The sequence below is a fragment of the Mangifera indica genome, chromosome 16 (assembly GCF_011075055.1).
Source record: "Mangifera indica cultivar Alphonso chromosome 16, CATAS_Mindica_2.1, whole genome shotgun sequence".
Lineage (NCBI taxonomy): Eukaryota > Viridiplantae > Streptophyta > Magnoliopsida > Sapindales > Anacardiaceae > Mangifera > Mangifera indica.
In genome coordinates, this window is record NC_058152.1 from 10552666 (window position 1) to 10574017 (window position 21352).

A 21352-nucleotide genomic window follows, 5' to 3' on the forward strand; every position below is an offset into this window, starting at 1 on the left:
CTCGGTGTTTTTATTCTTTAATTATGAAAATTTCAAACATCAATCCATAAGAGGTTAAGTTTGTAAGTTTCAAAAGTAAAATTGTTATTTTATCTATAATATTAAAAATAAATTAAAATTTAATCTTTTTTTCCCTCAAAATCTTAAAAACTAAAAGTTTACCTCATAGACAACTTTTAAAAAATAGCATTCCCCCTTTAGGGTTTAGTTTTCAATCTTTGACATCAAATCTGATACCATTGTTAGCGACGAAGTTTTCTTGATGCATCACTATGCTCCGACGGTCTCTCTCCTTTACTTTGGAACATCGATCGATGCAAATTTGATTTGAAAAGATAAAGAGCTTTATCGAGAGACGAAACTCTTAGTTTTTCTAGATGAAAACAAATACCTCGTCTTCGTCTAGGAAAACGATCATCTTTTTATAAGAAGATGTTTGGAAAGACGAGGTCTTTGTCTTTGTCTGGGAAGACAAAGAGTTTCTTCCACTGACAACGAAGCTCATCATCTTTCTAGACTAGATTTATGTAGCTTGGTGTTCCAAAGGAGGGGAGAGAGATCGTTAGAGCATGGTAATATATCGGAGAAGTTTCGTCACCGATGATGATGTCGAGGTTTAAAAACTAAACCTTAGGGATAATGTTATTTTTTAAAATTTGATCTATAGGGAAAATATTTTGTTTTTTGTGTTTAGGAAAAAAATAGAGATAAAATTTTAAAGAGTTAGAATTTTATTGATTTTAATCGTTTATATATAAATAAATGAAAATTTTAAAATTAAAAGATGGAAAGAGTAGAGGATGCTACGCGTTGGAAATGCTCCTTTGGCCTTTTAATTTTTACAAAGAGCAATGCTATGTGTACCCAATTTTGGTACATAATTTATGTACACAATGATGTGTCATCATGCAATTAGGTGATTTTAAAACATGTGTCACCATATGATAAAAAAATATCCAATCACATGATGACATCTCATCTGTGTACAGAAATTGTGTACCAAAATTGGGTACATATAGTTTTATTGTTTTACAAATTTATTGTGTCAGAATATGGGCCTTCTCAGGAAGCGTTGACATGGCCCACTCTAACCCACGTGCCATCCACCATCTTCTGGGGACTCCATGAATGTCTTTCTCGCTTTATGAGAAGCCTTTGTTTTTTACAGAATGAATAGTGGACGACTGGAACGTCCAAAAGCTTGTCATTCAGGTGCATGAACTGGACACATCATTCTCCACTGTGAATTGTGCAACTGTCTGGGTTTGGCCAATTTTCCTTCACGCCCTATTGAAGAATGTGACAGCCCTCGTACCACCTGACCCCAGTTGCCAGTCGCAAGTCAAGTATTTCATACCACTGTTAATGGTTTTTGCTTTGCCGGACCGTCCTTCAAGACTGAATCAGAATACATCAAGCAGTAAACCCTTTCTTTCCGAGTCTGTGGCGTGCAAAAAGCATGATAGGGTTCTTCAATCACCAATGAAAACTTCAGTGAAATCTTGACTTTCGGTGACTTATTTACCATCATGCCCTTTCTTTCCGACTCAAAAGAACTTGAGGTAAAGTAAATTCTGATGTGAATTTCAAAAATAAAATGGGGAATATCATAATCATTAATATTCTACAATATATAAATAGGATATGATATGATATAGGTAAAAATGATACGTATTATAAAGTATATCAAATTAATATGATACAGTTGACATATCATATAATATGATATATAAATGGGAAATATTATAGTCATTAATATTTTACGATATATAAATAGGATATGATATGATATAAGTATAAATAATATGTATTATAAAGCGTATCAAATTAATATGATATAATTGATATATCAAATAATAAGATATATATTATTGATGCGAATCGATATACTTTTTAAAAAAATGATGATATAATAGGTGTATATACAAAAAATCTTAAATTTTTAAAAGCATTTATAATATTTTTCAAAATAATTTTATTATTTTATTTTAAAAATTGTATTTATGATATAATATTCGATACATGATACAAAAGATTAAGTTTTTGATATATGCTTTAACTACTTATGGTGAAGATCACTCCCCAGTAGCAAGCTTTTAGCTGCAAATAATGAAGCATAGATGAGTTAAAAGAAACCAAAAGAGCAGCTTTTGATAGGAAAACTTGTGTATAGCAAAGTTGGAGCAGGTTTACTTTGTTTCAAGAAGGATAAGCTTTCTTTTCTCTAGCTAGTCTCATATCTTCATGAGAGCTGCCAACAAGAGGATGGTGAAACAGATTATCTCGCTCAAGAAGAAGTTCGGCCAACTTACTAAAAGTTGCTGTTCATCAAAGACAGTTCAGCTTGACATTCATCCAATGCTCGTCTTCTTCCCCATATCTTTTAGGTAGGCTGGATTCGAGCGGAGTTTGCTCAAACTCGGTTAAATGATCTCGAAACAAGTTCGATTCAAATAAATTCAAACTCGAACATGAGAGATATATCTTTTTGAGCTCTAGTTTGAGTTTAAAAGATATTCGACTTACTAAATTCACGTGTTTAAAAAAATTTAATAAGAATATATTAAAATAACATTGTTTTAATTTGTGCAAATTAAAATAATGCTATTTTAGTTATTTTTTTCTCAACTACCCTCAACAGAACTCAAATAATTTCGAGGAGAGCTCAACGATTCTGAGGTTATGCAAGCTTAAACTCAACTTGGTTTAAGTCTACTCCTACTTTTTAAGATCAAAGTCTGGTATTTTATTCCTCTCAAGTTGTGATTGCTATCATAGACTTTCAAGATATAGAGAGAAAACTTATGATTCATGCAAAGACATATTTAATAAATGAGAGCCCTGATAGAAGGTCCAGAAAAATTAACACAGCCATCTACAAACAATCATATAAAGCTCTGTTATTTTTCCAGATCTTCCAGGGCTATTTATGTTGATCATCTTCAGTTGCAGTAGAAAAAACTAGGAAAAGCTAACAGAGAAAATTACATTGCTTCTTCTCAAACATTATACACTCATTACTGTTGTTTTACCAGAAAAAGTTATTGAGCTGCGATGGCGATTGAGAGTCATCTTGATCATGTGAGGGGGAATGTACGTGTCTTCCTTCGTAGGTTGTTATCACCATTCGTGGATCCTCCGCTAATCTCTCCACCCGCTTCTTTACTCGGCAGTTGTCCTGCGTACACCGATAGTAGCTCCTGCATTTTCATCCCAAAACACCCATATCATCTCTAAACACCCACACACACACACATATATCTATATTTATATATTTATTAGCTTCAGCAATGAAAGGTTAGAGAGTTGGCCTTAGGCATCTGATGTAACTGTAGCATGCGAGAAAATCGAAGAGTATTATGAAAGTGAGTTATGGTAATGATCCAGACCACACCACCCCCCCCCCCCCCCCCCCCCCCCCACACACACACACACATTAATAAAATTTATTGTGGCCAACAAACAATAAGAGAAAAAATTTGACCCAATAGGAAGTTGCCTCGGATCAAATCTACGGTCATGTTCAATGGTTCAATTCGTAAATAGCATATTTGTTTATTCGATGATATTATTTTTTTCGTAAAAAATATTATTTATTCTTTTAATAATATTTTTCACTCTATCAATAGTCCTCCATTGACAGTGTATATCAGTTCATATAAACTCGAGCTCAATGTAAAATTAATAGTAGACCAAAGATAAATCTTAAAAGAATCAATAATTGAATAAAAGTAAAATATAAAAGAGTTAATAAAAATAATAAAATTTAAAAAATTGTCAACATATATATATATATATATATATATATATATATATATATCTATATATATAAACTAATAATTTTTCAAACGTTTAAATCCAAGCTTAAGCTGGCCTAAAGTTCAACTTGGCTAAGATGAAGTTCACCTCTTGAGGCTAGCTTTCTTTGCCAAAAAAAAAAAAACTTAAAAATTTTGTAAATTTAACATTTTCCAACCTCGATGAACATACATTCACACAGATTTAAGAAATTTCGTTAATAGGTTATGATAAACATCCACCATAATTCATGGAATTATATTTAAATTTAAATAACAGTAAGAACAATGAACAAAAGTAGTAAATTCTCTGAAGCAAAAGAAAGTGAAGAAAAATCTTACAAAATAATATGAAAAAAAAAAATTAATCTAAAAAAAGAGACACTGAAATGGCTGGGACAGGTGTCCATAGGCATGACATTTTGAACAGCAGTTGTTTCCTAGAGAAATAGCAATATTATAAAGTGTTATGATCACAAGAAAACAAAAAATATTATTGTAATTTGGATTTCTTGAACAGTGCTAAGCCTGATTCATCTGTGAAATTAATCAATTAATTAATGGCTTTAATTTAAATTCAGAAGTTGCAGAAAAATTTCAGAACTGCATCATAAAGGACTGTAAAAATAAATTAATTTTAAAGTCAAAATAAATTAATTTTTGGTTTGAAATGAATTTCTACTAACAATTATATTTGTTTGAAAGATTAATTTTGAAAATATTTCCATGAAAAACGAGAATTTCAAAGAACACGAATAATTTCTGAAACAAATGAGGTTTATGAATAATAATAATAATAACAACAACAATAACAATAATCAATTAATCATGCTAAAATGAAATTATAATACTAGAATTTCCCATTGACTTTGCATTAATCAAGAAAATATTATTTTCACATAAATAAATTAATATTAAATTTCTCATAAATTAATGTCTTTACTACAACAAATTTAGAGAATGGTTAAGCGGGAATAAAAGAATCTTCATGCAAAATCACAAATTTGAATTAATACTGTAATTTAATTTTATAAAAATATATAGTCAAGGTAATTATTCCTAATGAAATGAGATGCCTATAACTTTTTTTATTACCTTTAAATAAAGAAGAAGTATATTTAAATTTCTCTAATTTTCTTGTAAATTTATGTCTTTAGACTGTTTACGAGAAAAAAAATAGAGCTGATTGAAAATGAAGTACAATAATCTTCATGCAAAATGCAAATGATCAAATTATCAAGCAATATGACTAATAAAATTTATTTTGATAAAAAAAAAATTAAAAAATAAAGGAAAATGAGATGCAGATGACTTTTTATAATTACCTTTATTTAAAAAATTAAAGTTCTCTCTGGTTTCCTTGTCATAGTACATTATAATTAATCAATTGTATTTTTTTTCTATCATTGTATTGTGATTTTTATCTTTTTATAGCTAATTATTTCTTCTTTTTGGCTGTTGCCTTTGGATTTTATATATAGTCTTAGTGTTCTTCATGATTAACATTGCCCACATAATTTTTAATATTTTATTTATATTTATATTTACATTTTTTCTTTTTTACCCATTAAAATCTTCTGCACAAGACTGTAAAGCCCGCAAGAGCTATCATACCAGCAATAATAATAATAATGAGAGAGAATGAAAAAGAAAGTTCAAGAAAAGAAAAAAAACATAGCATGTGTTATGGGGGACACCTAGGGCTAAAATCCAATGTCAGATGAACTTTTCACAACATTGTTAATTTATAAAAACAAAACGAAAAAAACCCATAAAATTAAAATAATGAAAAAAAATGTAAAATTAATAAATATAATTTCCAATTTTATAAAAATAATGTAATTACCTGGGGTGTTGAGTATTTTTTACCACTTTCTGGCCATATTTTCTCCACTTATATCCATCATCAAGAACATCAACTTCGCTCATGGTTTTGAAGCAAAATCTTGGCTCTCTCACCTTTCTTCTTGCTTTTATTTTCTTCATTTTCATGGCGGTGACACCCAAATGATGATCTTGAGCCATTCTCTTGCTGTTGTAGCACTCGTTTACATCTCCATACGCCCTGATTTTGCACCCAAATGATGAAATTTTTATTCATAAAATCAAATAAAAAAGAACAAGAAGGATGAGTTGGACATGGTCTTTACCAGAGATTTGCAGATGATCTTTGCAATGAAAGGAGTTGGGGGCTTCCAAAATGATCAGTTGCTTGAGGTGAAGAAGAAGAAAGTAGGGTTTCAGAGAGATTATTATTATTATTATTATTATGATTATGAAGATGATGAGATGAAAGTGAAGAAGGCATAGAGAAGGTTTTGAGAGACTGGTGACAATCCAATGAAGTTGAAGAAGAATTATTGTTGTTGTTGTTGTTATCGCTGAAGCTCAAGCTTGGAGCTGCTGATGCCATTGAAAATGGTAGAAATCCCATCTGTGTTGAGACTGCAGCTGCCATCCCTTGTTGATCCTCAAACATGTTTCTTCTTTTTCTCTTTTGATGAAGAAGATCAAAAACAAAAACCAATTCAAAGATGAATAGATGTCTCTAGCTCTCTCTCAATAGTAGACCTTAGAAGGCTAAAAGAACAATACAAAGAGACTCAATAGGAGACCTCTCTCTCTCTCTCTCACAAACTTCTAGATTTATATAGAGAGAGATGAAAATAACAATATACCTTAAAATTTTATGACTTATAACCACTTTCCCATTTGGCTCCTTTCACTTTCCCTTTGAAATATTATAAATAAATATTATAAAGAAATAAAGAAATAAATAAATAAAGAAATAAAGAAATAAATAAATAAATAAATAAATATATATATATATATATATATATATATATATATATATATTATGTAAATAATACCCGTTGATTTTTAGACTAAATTCAGAAAAGGGTTCATGTTTATACACACAAGAGAAACCAAGGAGTAATCTTAAGGCAAAGAGTTGCGGAAGTACAAGTGGTAGTTTAAGATTCAACTGAATTATATAAGAAATATGAAATATTTTATGTATTCAACTGAAATATATGTAAAATATGAAATATTTGTTGTTTATTTATAAATTATATATAAATAAAGGAGGAATGAAAAACATAAATTAATATAAATTGACCTGGAAAGTAAGAAAAATTGAAGACTCATTTTTCCTTTCAGTGGAATTTTCCTGTTTAGACTTTAGAGAGAAGGTCAACAATAGACGACAAAGAGATGAACAATGAATTCTCTCTTTTTCTCTGGCTTCTTTGTGATTCAATGAGAAGAATTTAATATGTACATCATTTTGTCTCCAAAAATAAAGTGTATATATAAATGAGTAAACAATTATAGACAAGAAAATCTAAGAAATATAAATAAATATAAATGATAAAATATATGATAATAATGAGCAAAACTAGAAGAGGGTTATGAAGATCTCTAGCTACTATCTAGGGTTATTTTTTGTTTCTTTTTCTAGGGTTTCTTTTGTTTATTTTTTGGATGATTATCTTTCTAGGGTTAAAAAAAAAAAACCCTCAAAGATAAAGACCAAAAATGACTTATTTCATTAGTCCCAACTGATGATTAATTATTCTTAAATCTCATAACGATTTAAAAAAATATATATTACAAGATAAATAATGTGATTACATGCAATAAATAAAAAATGAAAAAAAATTAATGTTGTAATAATGTCTAAAAAAGAGAAAAAAATAAGATTTTTTTTAAGTGATTCAATCTACTAGTTGAAAGTTTATATATGATGGTATGCTATTAATTATTTTAATCAAAATTTGGAAGAGTATGTTAATGATATAAAAGATATATCAAAAATCCCATTTACCTTTATACAATTCTTCATTTATAGGATAGAAAAATCAATAAAACTATATTTATCTATTTTTGATAAACAATTTATATACATAGATAATGTATTATAATATGGTTTAATGATTTTAAATTAAAGATAAAATAATATCTAATTATATGATGACATATAATTTATATATACAAATTATGTATTAAAAGTAAATGTACATAGTATTGCTTTGAAAAGATAAGATACATTGAGGAAATTTTATGAGAAATACTTCCTATATCTTAATACATCAAATCTAATTAGAAGAAATTTATCAATTTATTATCTTAATAAAATAGAAGATAATAGTGTTATGATCATTATCATGTACATTGGTCGGACATAAGTATGAATGGTTAAGTGCATGGTGGAGTTGCTAAGATTTATTCTTTCACTTATTTTTGGGTAATGAGGTTTTTATCTATATTTTAAGTTAAGTTGCATGCATGTAAAATGTCTTATTGTTGTAAATTAATTGTATAGTTAATTGTTTCTTTAATGTCGTTTCTATGAGTTTAATTAATAAATTTTTTTTTAAATATTTTTATAAAGAGTTTTTGATAGTTTTATAATTATCAAATTTCATCAAGATTTTGAGATAATTGAGAATTTTTTTTAATGAAAAAAATTCATTATAAAAGAAAAAATTAAAATTAAATAATTTATGAATAAATCAAATGAAGGATTAAAAGAATAATGATCAGAGATCTTGGGTACAAATGTAAATTCTGAATCGGCGGTGATGATATCATCATCATCAGGGTTGATTGATTTAATTATTTTTATTTTTAAAATAAAATCGAGGGGCTCCATGACTCTTTTGCAGGAAAAAAGCTTCTCACCTTTCTTATTTCCTTTTTATAATTATCCATTAATTAATTCATTTATAAATTTTTTTTTATATTTATTTCCAAAATTACCCCACAGGAACACCCCATATCTACCCACCATTTTCTCAAATTCCAAACAAGATATTAATTATATTATCATTAATCTCTTCAATTAAAAGTAATAATCCTAGCTTTGTAATTAAAATTAAAATTAATAATTATATAATTTGTGGGTGCCATAACTTTCCGAGATTAATCATCATACTAATTTCTTAATTTAAGCCACAAAGATAAGCTGCCTATCCTCATAATTCAATAATAATAATGTTAATTATGTTGTACTTGGTCCAATCAAATGCACGGTAAATCAATTATAAAATTAATGATTAATGATTAATGTAATTTAGTAGAAATAATAAATTATATTATATGGCTAAATTTTTATTAATCACACTTAAAATAATTTGTAAAGCTTAGAATTATAAGCAAATAGAGAGTAATTGTAAGATGCATGGTTTTAATCTAAACTGAGTTTAAATAAAAATTAATTTAAATTCAGTTTGTATTTAAAATAAAAAATTTAAATTTGTTTGAATTGATAAATAATAATGTCAGAAACAGAGATAATCATTAGAAAAGAAAAAGAATTACTAAAAAAAAGGAAATATTACAAAAAAAATAAGAATTATCACCGGATAAATATGAAAAAGAATTATTGACAAGAGAAACTTCAACGTTAACATCAATATAAAGTTCGACAAATTGAAATTACTTTAATTTAAATTTGATTCATTCAAATCATATATAAATTTGAGTTTGAGTCAATTTAACTTGAATTTTTCCTAATAATAGGGTTATATAATTTTTAATTTCTAATAATTTTGCATCTTGATTTATGATTATTATTCCCTTCATAGTTTTTCTTTTATCCACTATGATTATTTGCTATCATTTCTTCAACTTAATTATAATTAAAAGTTCCCGATAATTTTGAGTTACGAAGAATCTACACTATTTTTTGTAGTAATTAATAATTAAGAAGATAATTGGGCTGCAATTTTTTTTTCAATACCAACTGGGTATATATAGTGAAGTCATATTATTTAAAATAATTTATTAGTGAAATTAATTATAGTATAAAAATATAAAAATATTAATTTTTAAATAATAAAATATGAAGAATTTATTAATGAAAATATAACAAATATTAAATTTTTTATCTTGAAATTTAAAACTGTTTTCATAATAATAAATCAGTTCTAATGTATAAGTCTTAAATATAATTTCTCTAATTTTTTCAATTAAAAATAGGAAAAAAATAAAATTAGTTTTGTAAAATAAAAAAGTTTTGATGACGTAAAGATGACGGAGAGATGATATCAGATAGTCCGTACGAAGTGAATAAAAGCTTGCAGAATGTAAAGGGCTTTTTGGTTTTAAATTTGGAGGTTAAATATTTTATTAAATTTACTTTATTAATAAGTAAACAAAAAATAAAATATTTAAATAAATAATAATTATGATTTGTTTTTATATTAAAAAATTCTGGACCCTAACTTGGGAAGAGAGTGTGGGTTGGCAAACTCATCATTTCTTTTTGTCTCTGATCATAGGTGGCCATCATGCCAAATAGATTTCAATTCTTTCCCCTTTCTATAAATGATGAAAATATATATTTTTTAAATTTTTATAGGGATTACTTTTTATTCTAATTGATTGCGGGATTTTTACAATAAATTCTTGATAATTATTAGTTGGTTTGGAAAAATGGATAAATGTGAGGTGGGTTCAAACAGAATTTGAGTAAGGGTTACGTTGAACTCTATTTAAAATTATATTAACAAGTTCAAGTTCAAATTGTTTGAATGGTAAAACAATAATGTTGGAGAAGAAAAAGTGTTATCGAAAAAAGAAAAAAATAGTTAAAAAAAAAGTGCTTTGAAGAAGAAATATCAATGAGCCATCAAATTCAATTTGATTCAGGGTTTCAATTTGAATTCAACTCATTTAAATCGATTATGAATTATGGTTTGAAATAGTTCGATTCAAAATTCACCTCTAAATATGACTAGTCATAAAATAACTAAGTAATTGGTTATGAAAAGATGAGGTAACAATTAGATACGTCATTTATAAACAAAATGACACAAGTGCGAGTAAGAGTCTTTCTATCCAAAAATAATGTGAAGGTTGAACATTAGGGGGCATTTGGTTACCGGTAATTTATATTTTATTATTTGCATTATCTTATTTGATTTATAGATAATAAAAAATTTTGATAATTTTTTTTATCAACGGTGATATGACATGTAATATAGATGATAATCTGATTACTATCTCTATCTTAAGCATTAAAAAATTATCAATAAATATTTTTTTTTTTTATAATTATATTTTTACTTATTAATTTTTTAGGATTAAAATGCTTTTACTTTCAATTAATATAATAATTAATATGTAATATATTTTAAAATAATTATATTAAAGAATATTTAAATAAAATAATACTTTAACATTATTTTATTACTTTCAAATAAATATAATAAAATAATTTATTTTTATAATAATCTTTTATTATCTAAACACATTCTTAGTAATTCCACAATTTACTCAATAATTTTTTTCTCTAATATCTATATTTAATATATTAGGCTTTAAAAAATTATTTCATAAAGCTTTAAAAAATTAATTTTTAAGAAATTATTAATTATTTAAAAATAAAAATGTCGCATACAGTGCAAATTCTTTCAAAAATTTATGGAAAAAAATTATCAAATTTCAGTTTCAATGATATCAAATCATTTCAAATCACTCACTGTACCCACCTGGCCAAATGTTGTCCAGATTTCTCCAATCCGAAAAATAAGAAATAAAAAATAAAATGAACAAAAAAAATTGAAAAATGGATTAAATTAAAAATAAATATTGAAATATTGAGATAAAATAATGAAGGAAGAGGCTGTCTCTTGCAGAAAATTGCCATGCCATTTCCAGTTCTAGGCTGTCGTCGACAAGACCTCTCTAGGCCTGTAGCCATTTCTCTAATTCTTATTATCATTGTCATTTTTGGCTACTATTATTATTATTCAGAATTATATATATATATATATATATATTATAATAGGATTTAATTCTGATTTCTACATGGTCTGATTTTTTATTTGCATTATAAGTGATTTTTTCCTATACAAATTCACTTTTTTTTTTTGAGTTGAATTTTAGAAATAGATAAGTTTGCGGATCCAAATTGATCAGTTAAAGGTTTATCATGACATGACTATAAATATAAAGATATTTTCAACATAAAAGAGTAAAATTTAAAATTTTTTATAATATTTTAAAATTAAGTATTTAATTTATTCAATATAATGATTATATTTTTAATTTTAAAATTTAAAGGATCTATCAAACATAAATAAAGTAAATGTTGATTTTTTTTAATTAACTATTGAATGATACAATAAAAGAAAAAGAATTATCGAAAAACTAAGATTTGATGTTCTGATTTTATAATTCTATTATTAAGTTATGAGCATCTTCTAAAAGAGTTCAATTGCCCTAGGTTTCTTTATCATAATATTCATTCTATAATGTAAACAAAGTGTCAAATCAGAGGAATTTAGTCGTCTGTGGGTGTGAAAATGACTCATTGGTGTTAAAGGAGATGCATATGAATTTGTATATATGCACATACATGTCTTTATGTTTTTCTCCAAGGGAATGAGTATTTTAGTCTTCAATCATGTGTCTTTGAGCCTCTGTTGATGATTTAAAAATGGTGGGTTTGTGATTGTGAGTCATGAGGTGGTTGTTGAAAGAGATGACATGGGAGCACCACCACCCACCAAAACACACCTTGCTATAGTTTGATTGGTGACACAAAAAGATAGGTAATCGAAATTATCAAATTAAATGGTATCATTCCAATTTATATAGATAAGTTTGTATACATAATTTTATTTATTTAAATTTTACTTTTGAAACCCTATTTGACAAAGCTTAACCACCGAATCAGTTTATAATGAGAAGATTAGCTTAACAATTCATTATTAAAGTCTTTCACTTCAGTTAACACATATCAAACTCTCTTATTTCAAAAATACTTTAATTAAGATATATCAAAATCTCTTACTTCAAAAATACTTCAATTAAGATATATTAAAGTCTTTCACTTGAAAAATACTATTCTTAAGTTTTAATTCAGGTGAATATGAGTAGGATCAAAATATAATAATGTAATCATTATTACTATTAAGTAAACAAGTTTAGTTGCTGAATGCAATTTAAATTATTGAAGTAGAGATATTGATATTACAACTTGAAATGGGTCTCTTTTTGCTTGTACTTTATAGTGAATGTGATAATATAAAGTGCCAAATCTTTGCAAGTGACATAATATATAAGTTAAAATTTTGGGTTCAATCAAGACAACCGACCAAGATTTAAAAGTAGATTTGCTAATTAATCTTGGTGAAAAGGCCTTGTTTTGAGTTAATCACTTTACTCCAACAAAGTGAATTTGATAATTAAGTCAAACAATATTGACTATAGTAGTAAAAGATTGCGATTTCATATTAACTCATGTTACTGAATTTTAATAATGTTTAATGATGTTGATCTTATAAGGAATAATATTTTATCAAATTTTTAAAGAGTGGTTTAATGATCACATAATAAATATGATTATCTATTATTTCCAAATCATTGATGTTAAATGGTAAAATTTTTTATTAACTAGACTCACGAAATAATACTCAAAAAATGACAAATCATTATAAAATAAAAAACCATATTTATAGTGATTCAGTATATCCTCTACACATGAATCAACGTAACAAACAGATCAAAGCCTTTCACTTAGAGGTAGTGACTTATCGAAGGATATTTTTATTTTATCTTATGTTTATTATTTAAAAATTATAACTTTTTATTAAATCAAGAATATATTGTTATTTTAATTCCATCTGAAATAGAATAGGAAATTAAATTCAAATTTAATGGAAGTATGTAACCCAATCTATTTATTATAAGTACAAAAGATTATGCAAAAAGGGAGAAAGACAAGATTCTTCACAGGAAACTTTATGTATTATTTACCAATATTTGGTCACAATTGATAGAAGGATAAATAATATAACCACAGATATAAAGTCTCACATAACAGGCAAAATCAAGTTAAAAGTCTATTTATGTTTAATTCATTTCACACAAAGTTATGCACTCATCATCCCAAATAATGGATAATTACTCTACTAATTAGAATTGTTATTTTCATCTTGTTGCAAGAGATTCAATTTATGGGTTGATACGAACTTTTGCATATAACATATATATATATATATATATATATATATATATATATATATATATATATATATATATATATATTATATGATGCAAGTGGCAAGCTAAATGCTGAACTAATAATGATGCAATTTACATATAAAATCCTAACATGAAGTCATAATTAAAGTTGCCGTAAATAGTTGTGTTTGTGATTTTGTTTTTGAAAATTGAATGCAAATTTCCAATAATCTAAATGGGTATTGGCTCCTTTACATTTGCACCTTTTACCTCTTAAAGTTACCTAAATTATAGCACATTCTTTTTCTTTTGATTTTTTAAAATTTTCATAATTGGAGATCATATGTCAAACATTAAGGCACTCTAACATTAATGTCGCTAACTTTGGGACCTAAGTCGGCTCTGACAAATGATTGGAAATCACAAGGATTCCATCTTTCTCCTTTTGGCTTTACTTCGTTTGATATGTATTATATTGCTTAAGAGTCAATCAATCCATGTACCATATCACTTTCGGCTTTATCTGTTGAGTTATAGACATTACATAGATCTATTTGTGCAATCTTTTTTTATTATTAAATTTGATATTTAGTGTAATCTCTCCAAATCATTAAGTATGTTATAGAAAAACGGTAAGAGTTCTCCTATTTTAAAGGGCCCGGGGAATATTTTTTTTTTTTCATTATGCCCTGTAACACTCCCAATTAGCAATTCACATAAACCATTCCTACCAATCGACTGGATTTTCCTCAACTTAATCATAATTAATAAAATAAGTACATAATAATAACCATTATAAAAATAATCACCCACAGAAACTTTATAACCAATTTTCATAACTAGCCATATATATATATACATATATAGATGTAGCTATACACAATCACATATATACATATAGAAAACAAAATATATACATATCCACCAATATCTACATTAAGTATATATATATATACATCAAAACACACACACACACACACACACACACACACACACACACACATATATATATATATATATCAATAAAAATATGGTGCCTTCCTCCCTCAGCCTCATATCTCATTAGTGCTCCCCGGGAACCTTTGCTGCATTTCTTTACCTGTAAAATATTAAATTAAACGGAGTGAGCGACTATGGCTTAGTAAGAAAATCATACTCAACACAAAGTATTTCATACCAGTACTAATCTCTTTCATATACTTAGCGTGTCTGAGCTATTTACAACAAAATAATTAACACAGAACACGCATTAAACACATATCATAATTCTTTTCTTTCACCATTTAGTCATTTCTTTACTGTACAAATATGATTCACTCATTATGATTTATGCATATATGAATGCCATGACTTTTCTATTTTCTGATCGTACATCTTTCTCAACTCTTTATTAGCCACATAGGCTTGCATGTATGGTTATAATGCAGTTTACTTTCATAAAATATTTTCTGACCGGTTTAGACTACATATGACAGTACTTGCAGTCACCATAAAAGGTACAATTCTCTCTTACACGCATATTTTATTTTATTTTATTTTTTCTTTGTCGTCCACACAATACAACTAATATTTTTCTTTGCTGTTCACATAGTACAGCTAATATTTTTTTTATTGCTGTCCACACAGTACAGCTGATTGTCCAGATAGTACAACCGATATTTTTTCTTTGCTGCCCACACAGTACAGCTCCCGTGTAAGGATTTTAAGTAGGTTTTCTGCTTTCCTGTATCATATGAGTCATTATAAAACCAAAAATACTTGTTTTTCATTTTCTGAAAACATGCATAACTTAAAAAATGTTTTTCCTTTTTCTTTATTTTTTCTGAATCATGCATATGCTATGATTCCTCATGTATGCATGTATAACCATAATATGAAATATGTTCATTCATTATTTTCCCTTATTCTTTTCATTCCTTCTCAAACATCATATTATTTTCTCATGCATTTATATATATATCATGCCTCAAATTAATTTCAATTATACAATATAGGCTTAATATAAGGGTTATTCCATATATCATGCATATAATTAAGCAAAATTAGCCTATATCACATAAAATGACATTTTTGCCCTTATGGCCAAACATTACATCATCAATCCTAATGAATTTCTATATCATTTTAAGCATAAATTACCTTAATTCTAATACCTTACACACTTATATAAGTAAATGTTATTTAAATAACCTAACTCAAATTACTTCAAGTATGTAAAGTATGAAATTCTTACATTTTCTTTGCTAATTTGGTGATTTAAGCTTCTTCTCTTTCTTTTCTTCTTCCTAGCAAGCTTAATCAACCAAAAATATAATCATCCATCAAAACCCTAAATTTCACATATCTTAAAAATTAAATTTCTTACCTTAGAACTGACCAAAATTGACAGATTTACACTTTTTATAACTGGAGGCACTGAAAATTAGGTGGTTTAGCTAGGTTTTTTTTAGTGAATTTTGTTTAAGGGAAAAGCTTTAGCTAAAAAGAATGGAGGTTCTCCGCAAATGATGAAGAAGATGAATAGATTATAAGTTTTATAAGTCTTTTGGACCATTTTGCCCTTAATCTTTTCCATAAATAACTATTTTATCCTTAGCCAATACCAAAAACCCTTAGCACCACCATATAATTTCAAGTGTGCCATTCAATTTTAATTCCTACTTTGTCCCTTAAATCTTTCTAAAATGACTATTTTACCCCCTATGAAAATTATTGCTCATTTAGTAGTTTTCTATAATTCTTTTGCAATTTCTTTAAACAACAAGTTATAAAATCAACTCTAGGGGTAATTTTGGAAGTAGAGTTTACTGACATACCTAAATCCGGGTGTTACATTTAGATGATAGATTATCATATGATTGTGTATTATTTTATTTTTAAGTTTAAATTACTCAATCATAAGATGATATATAATCTGAATACCTAATTAAATATTCAAAATTAGGTATAATAATTTTACTGTTATTGAAATATACACTGAACGGTAGATGGTATAATTGGTTGGTTTTTAAATAGATGTACATGTGACTAAATTTCACTGAACATGATTACTTGTAATACAGTTAAGGTTGGATTTAACTAACCCTGGTTGGTTTGACTTGACATTTGATTTAATTTAAGTTAAATTTGAGTTACAATGTCAATTAGGTAGTTTGGCTTGAATTTTCCTCTGATGATACTATTTATTCTGTTAGTGACATTATTTATTTCATTGATAACATTATTCATTTCGTCGACCTTTAATGATATTTTCGGTTTGTTTGAATTAGCTTAAGTTTGAACTTGAATTAAACATTTAAGATTTAAACCGAACTTGAGTTAATCTATGTCTAGACTCAGTTTGTATTTAACCCTAAGTATAAGTACTCGTCCTACATAAAAGTTTTCTTCTAACAACATTAATATATCAATTAACATATAACTTAATATATAGTGATATAATACATTTATAGAGTCAATTATGTGTAATTATGCCCCTAATTACACATAAGAGTCGAGTTGAAGCTTGGTTCGAATCTATAATCTTCAATTCAAACTTGTTAGAGCTACTATACAATAACGTTAAAAAATTGATGATAAGATAAATCATGTTGTCAACAAAGTAAACAATGTTATTGAAGAGATGAACAATATCACTAAAAGACAAACAAATCAAATTTTAGCTAAACAATGGATTCGAATTGGGTTATCTCGCTTTGAATACACCTCTATGTGTTATTTTATATACCTAATGTTATATTTTTCTATTAACAAAATAGCTATTAGATTTGGCACTGCTTACCTTAAAAGAGGGAGATGAATTATGACATAAGAGTCTTTTGCTGTTACAAGTAAGCATGTTCTCATTTTCTAACAAAGTAATTATATTTGATATAATAAGGTTTGAAATTGGTGCATACATCCAATAAACTATAACACATAATTTTGAGACAAGAGTCATGAAATAATTCTTCTTTTTAGTATATATATACTTTGGATATCTTTTGAAGAATATAGTTTAATGAATTTTTTCATAAAATTATTCTTTTCGCTTCAAGAGTTCAAGACATTTGGCTTGCCTTAGGCACCCATAGATTGGGTCTTAGCTAGTCCACAAATTAAATTGATTTCGCTATGCAAAGATATGTAAAACAAAATTATGCACATAAATTAAATTAAATATTTGCACTTCATTATTAAGATTATTATTATTATTTTCTGATAAAAATAAGGTTAAAATGAAATTTTCTATCAAATAAATCATACATGTAGATGAAATTTCTCGTCATCAATTGAAATGTACAATTTTGAGTTCTATGAAGGTTAGATTATGGTAGTGTCAATAAGGAAATAATAAGACACTAATGCCTATAATTGTGTAATATAAGTAAAGAAAATAAAAGAGATACAAGATTTTTAAAGTTGTTTATCTCAATGATTGGAAAACCTACATTTATAGTATAATTATTAGTTATTGTTTACAAAATATCTTAAAGAGGATGTGTATAGTTAGACTTGTCAATTAAGTAGAATAAACTTGAGACCCAATTGTTTGACTTGAAAAAACTAGTTTCGAACTAAACAAAATTCAAGTCTTAGGTGGGCCAGGACGTTTGAGTTTGAATAGAGGTTTTTTAAGCCTGAGACCCGTTAGGGATAAAAAATCCATTATGAACAAGGGTGCATTTGTTATGTTTTCAAACTTGCAAGGTTCTTAGGGTATTTTTGCAGGTTTTTAAAGTTGCAAGGACAAACTTGATGTAACCCTGAAGCCCAAAAAAATTTAATGCACTAGACTTGAACGAAAAACATGAGGCCCAAATGGGCAGCCCTAAGTCTGAGTCTGAAAATTTTTTTATGAACCTAGGCTTCAATATGCTTGATTGACAGGCGTATGTACAGGAGGGACTAGGGAGTGTATATATGAGTTTCCCTCTCTCCCATATTGACTTTTATGTTTATAGGACTCAAGAGAATAAGTTGACTGGAAATAGAAATATTTGAAGTTTCTAATTCAAATATCATTGTAAAACCAATGATAGGTTTTTTTTATTGTCATGGATGAAAATAGGAAACTCCTTATGAATATTTTGAATAAATTTGTTGCTAAGTAAAAGTCTTTTTGTTGTCATAGGATGGAAGGTGTATCCATATTTCTTGATGTATGACGGGTAAGATATATTATTTTATCATTGGTCTTACGACCAGTTATTGGTTGTGGTTACTTAAGAAGATTTCTTTGAAGTGATATTTTTTGGAGAGATATCTAGGAGTAAAAGAATGTCGTTTAACATCTTAGTTTAGAAAAAATATATGAGAAAGTAATATTTTTTTGATAAAACTCTATTTTTATATATATGTGTATGTGCATGTGTGTATGCGCGCCTGTATTTATTGTAAGTAAAAAAAGTTTGAATATCTATTTAGCAAATTAGTAAAGCCCCAAAATGGCTCCATAAATTATTTATAAAATTTCTCATGTGCTTTAACAAAATTCGTCAATGCATGCACGAATATTTGATGCATATTCGACTACCTTTTCACTTTCGGCCTCCAAACCTACTTACCACACAAGAAGCTAAGGAGCATGAATTTCCAGCAATGCACTAGCCTAAGGATGTCAACCTTCTTCATTTTTGACCCAAAACCACTTTTGGGTATAATCTCATTACATGCACCCAAGGTTCAAGTAAATAGTTTGCTCCAATTGATCCAAAAGTTTAAATTTTGAAGCCCACTATTGGCCCAAACGTTTAAGACTCCTTTTTGAAGCTTAAAGAACTCAAAGTATGCTTTTAGTTGGTTTTGAACTAGAAGAGAAGATAGTTGCCTTAGTTAGGAAACAAGTTTCCTACATTTAAGGAAAATGTGTATTATTTTGTTTTGTATTCATTAATTTGGGTATGAGTTTAGTTTATGATGGATTACTTAGCATACATTAGGGACTTTAGTTGATTTTATATTAATTTGTTGACCAAAGTGTATCATTGCCATCCATGTCTCCTATATAAAGGAGTGAGCCTTCATTTGTAATTTTTGGTTGACATTTGAATGAAACTTGAATTAAAACATTAAAGTTTTTTCCTCATTTTCCTTTATCCAATCATCTTGGTGGAAGACCCCAAGGTTGGTGGATCTCTTTCCTTTATGCCTTGGTTTTCATTAGTATGTTCCTTAGAATCCAAATTGCATGCATGTGAAGGGTTTTTAATCCTATGATAGAGAGTTGCAACATAATTATCATTTTTGTCATTGCATTCTATTTGTAATTTGATTGTCTTATTCTACACCAATTATATACGTCCATAACTTGAAAGAAAGTTCATTGTATTGTGATTATGATGAAATGAATTCGGTTGGATTTGAAGTTGATTTGGTTAGTTAAACTACAAGAACAAAAAAATTGCTCATACTATATAAACAGTAAAAATAGTTTTTGATTTTTGGTTTTTTTGTTGCATGTTTGAATGAATATGCACCAATATTGGTTGATTTTAATAAAATAAAATTTTGACACACACACATCATTGAAACAAGATTTGTTGTACATATTGCATTGTTCTTGAGGTTTATAATGTGTTTTAAAATGTTGCACGGATGGCATTCATGGGTTGAATTATCTCCGATTTCCATAAGGAATATATATAACACAGTTTCAAACACATTAGAGATTTTCAAACTCTAATGTGTATATCAATTAGCTACTTTATTTTCTTTATTTTATCTTTTGCAAAACTTTCAATGGTGTATATCAATTAGAGTCGTGAAATTGCATTAGCACTCAACTAAGAACCGAGCTAAGTTAAATATCTTTTAACTCAAGTTTAGATCGAAAGAAAAATAACTCGGTTTGAGTTTGTTGAGTGCTAATGCAATTTAACTCAAGCCAATATTAAATATAATTTGAGTTTGATTTAAATAAAAATGATTCGGTTTAAATTTGATTCAAATATATAGTTTAAATCTATGAATCAAATATGTAACTCAGATTTATGGTTCGAATTCATGATTCATTAATAAAATAGCGTTGTTTAATAATTACTTAAAATAATTCAAATCGAATCATAAACTAAGTTTGAAGCGAATAAAACTATTTATATGACTTATGAGTAAAACTGAATCAAATTTTTTAACTCAAATTTGGTCTGATTTTAAAACAAGTTGAACTTTTTAACTTGAATTTAGTTTAAATTCGAACTAAACAAATTTAAACTAAACCAAATTTAGCCAAACCAACTTTCAAACCTAAACCTGCTTGATTTGGGCCTAGCACTACTCAACGGAGCTCTTATTGCTATTATTATAAACCAAAATTGAGATGTGTTTATCCAATTAAAATAGTTATTGTCAATTTGGAGGCATGAAACATTCACGAAGACTTCTTAGGTGAATCGTTGTGTCGTTTTAACTTGATAAATCTTTTTTACTTCTTTTTTTATTAGGTGCAACTGTAGCATTTTGGAAGTCCAAAAAGTAGAAACACATTGTCAATCAAATTTCTTGGAAATACTGTTTTAATGGTGCAGTTGGTTCAATTAAATTTTTATCATAAAAAATAAATATTATCATGAATATACATTATTTGCAAGATTAACAAG

At 27.2% G+C, this 21352-nt stretch overlaps 1 protein-coding gene across 1 annotated transcript; it reads right to left on the reverse strand.

Annotated features, from left to right (window-relative positions):
* Nucleotides 1-2808: 2808 nt before the first annotated feature.
* LOC123198830 (probable WRKY transcription factor 13) lies at nt 2809-6455 on the reverse strand. Its single transcript, XM_044613617.1, has 3 exons — nt 5948-6455; nt 5644-5862; nt 2809-3200 (listed from the first exon to the last, which is right to left on the reverse strand). The coding sequence occupies exons 1-3, from the start codon at nt 6274-6276 to the stop codon at nt 3029-3031; spliced, it is 720 nt and encodes a 239-aa protein (XP_044469552.1). The 5' UTR covers nt 6277-6455; the 3' UTR covers nt 2809-3028.
* Nucleotides 6456-21352: the final 14897 nt, after the last annotated feature.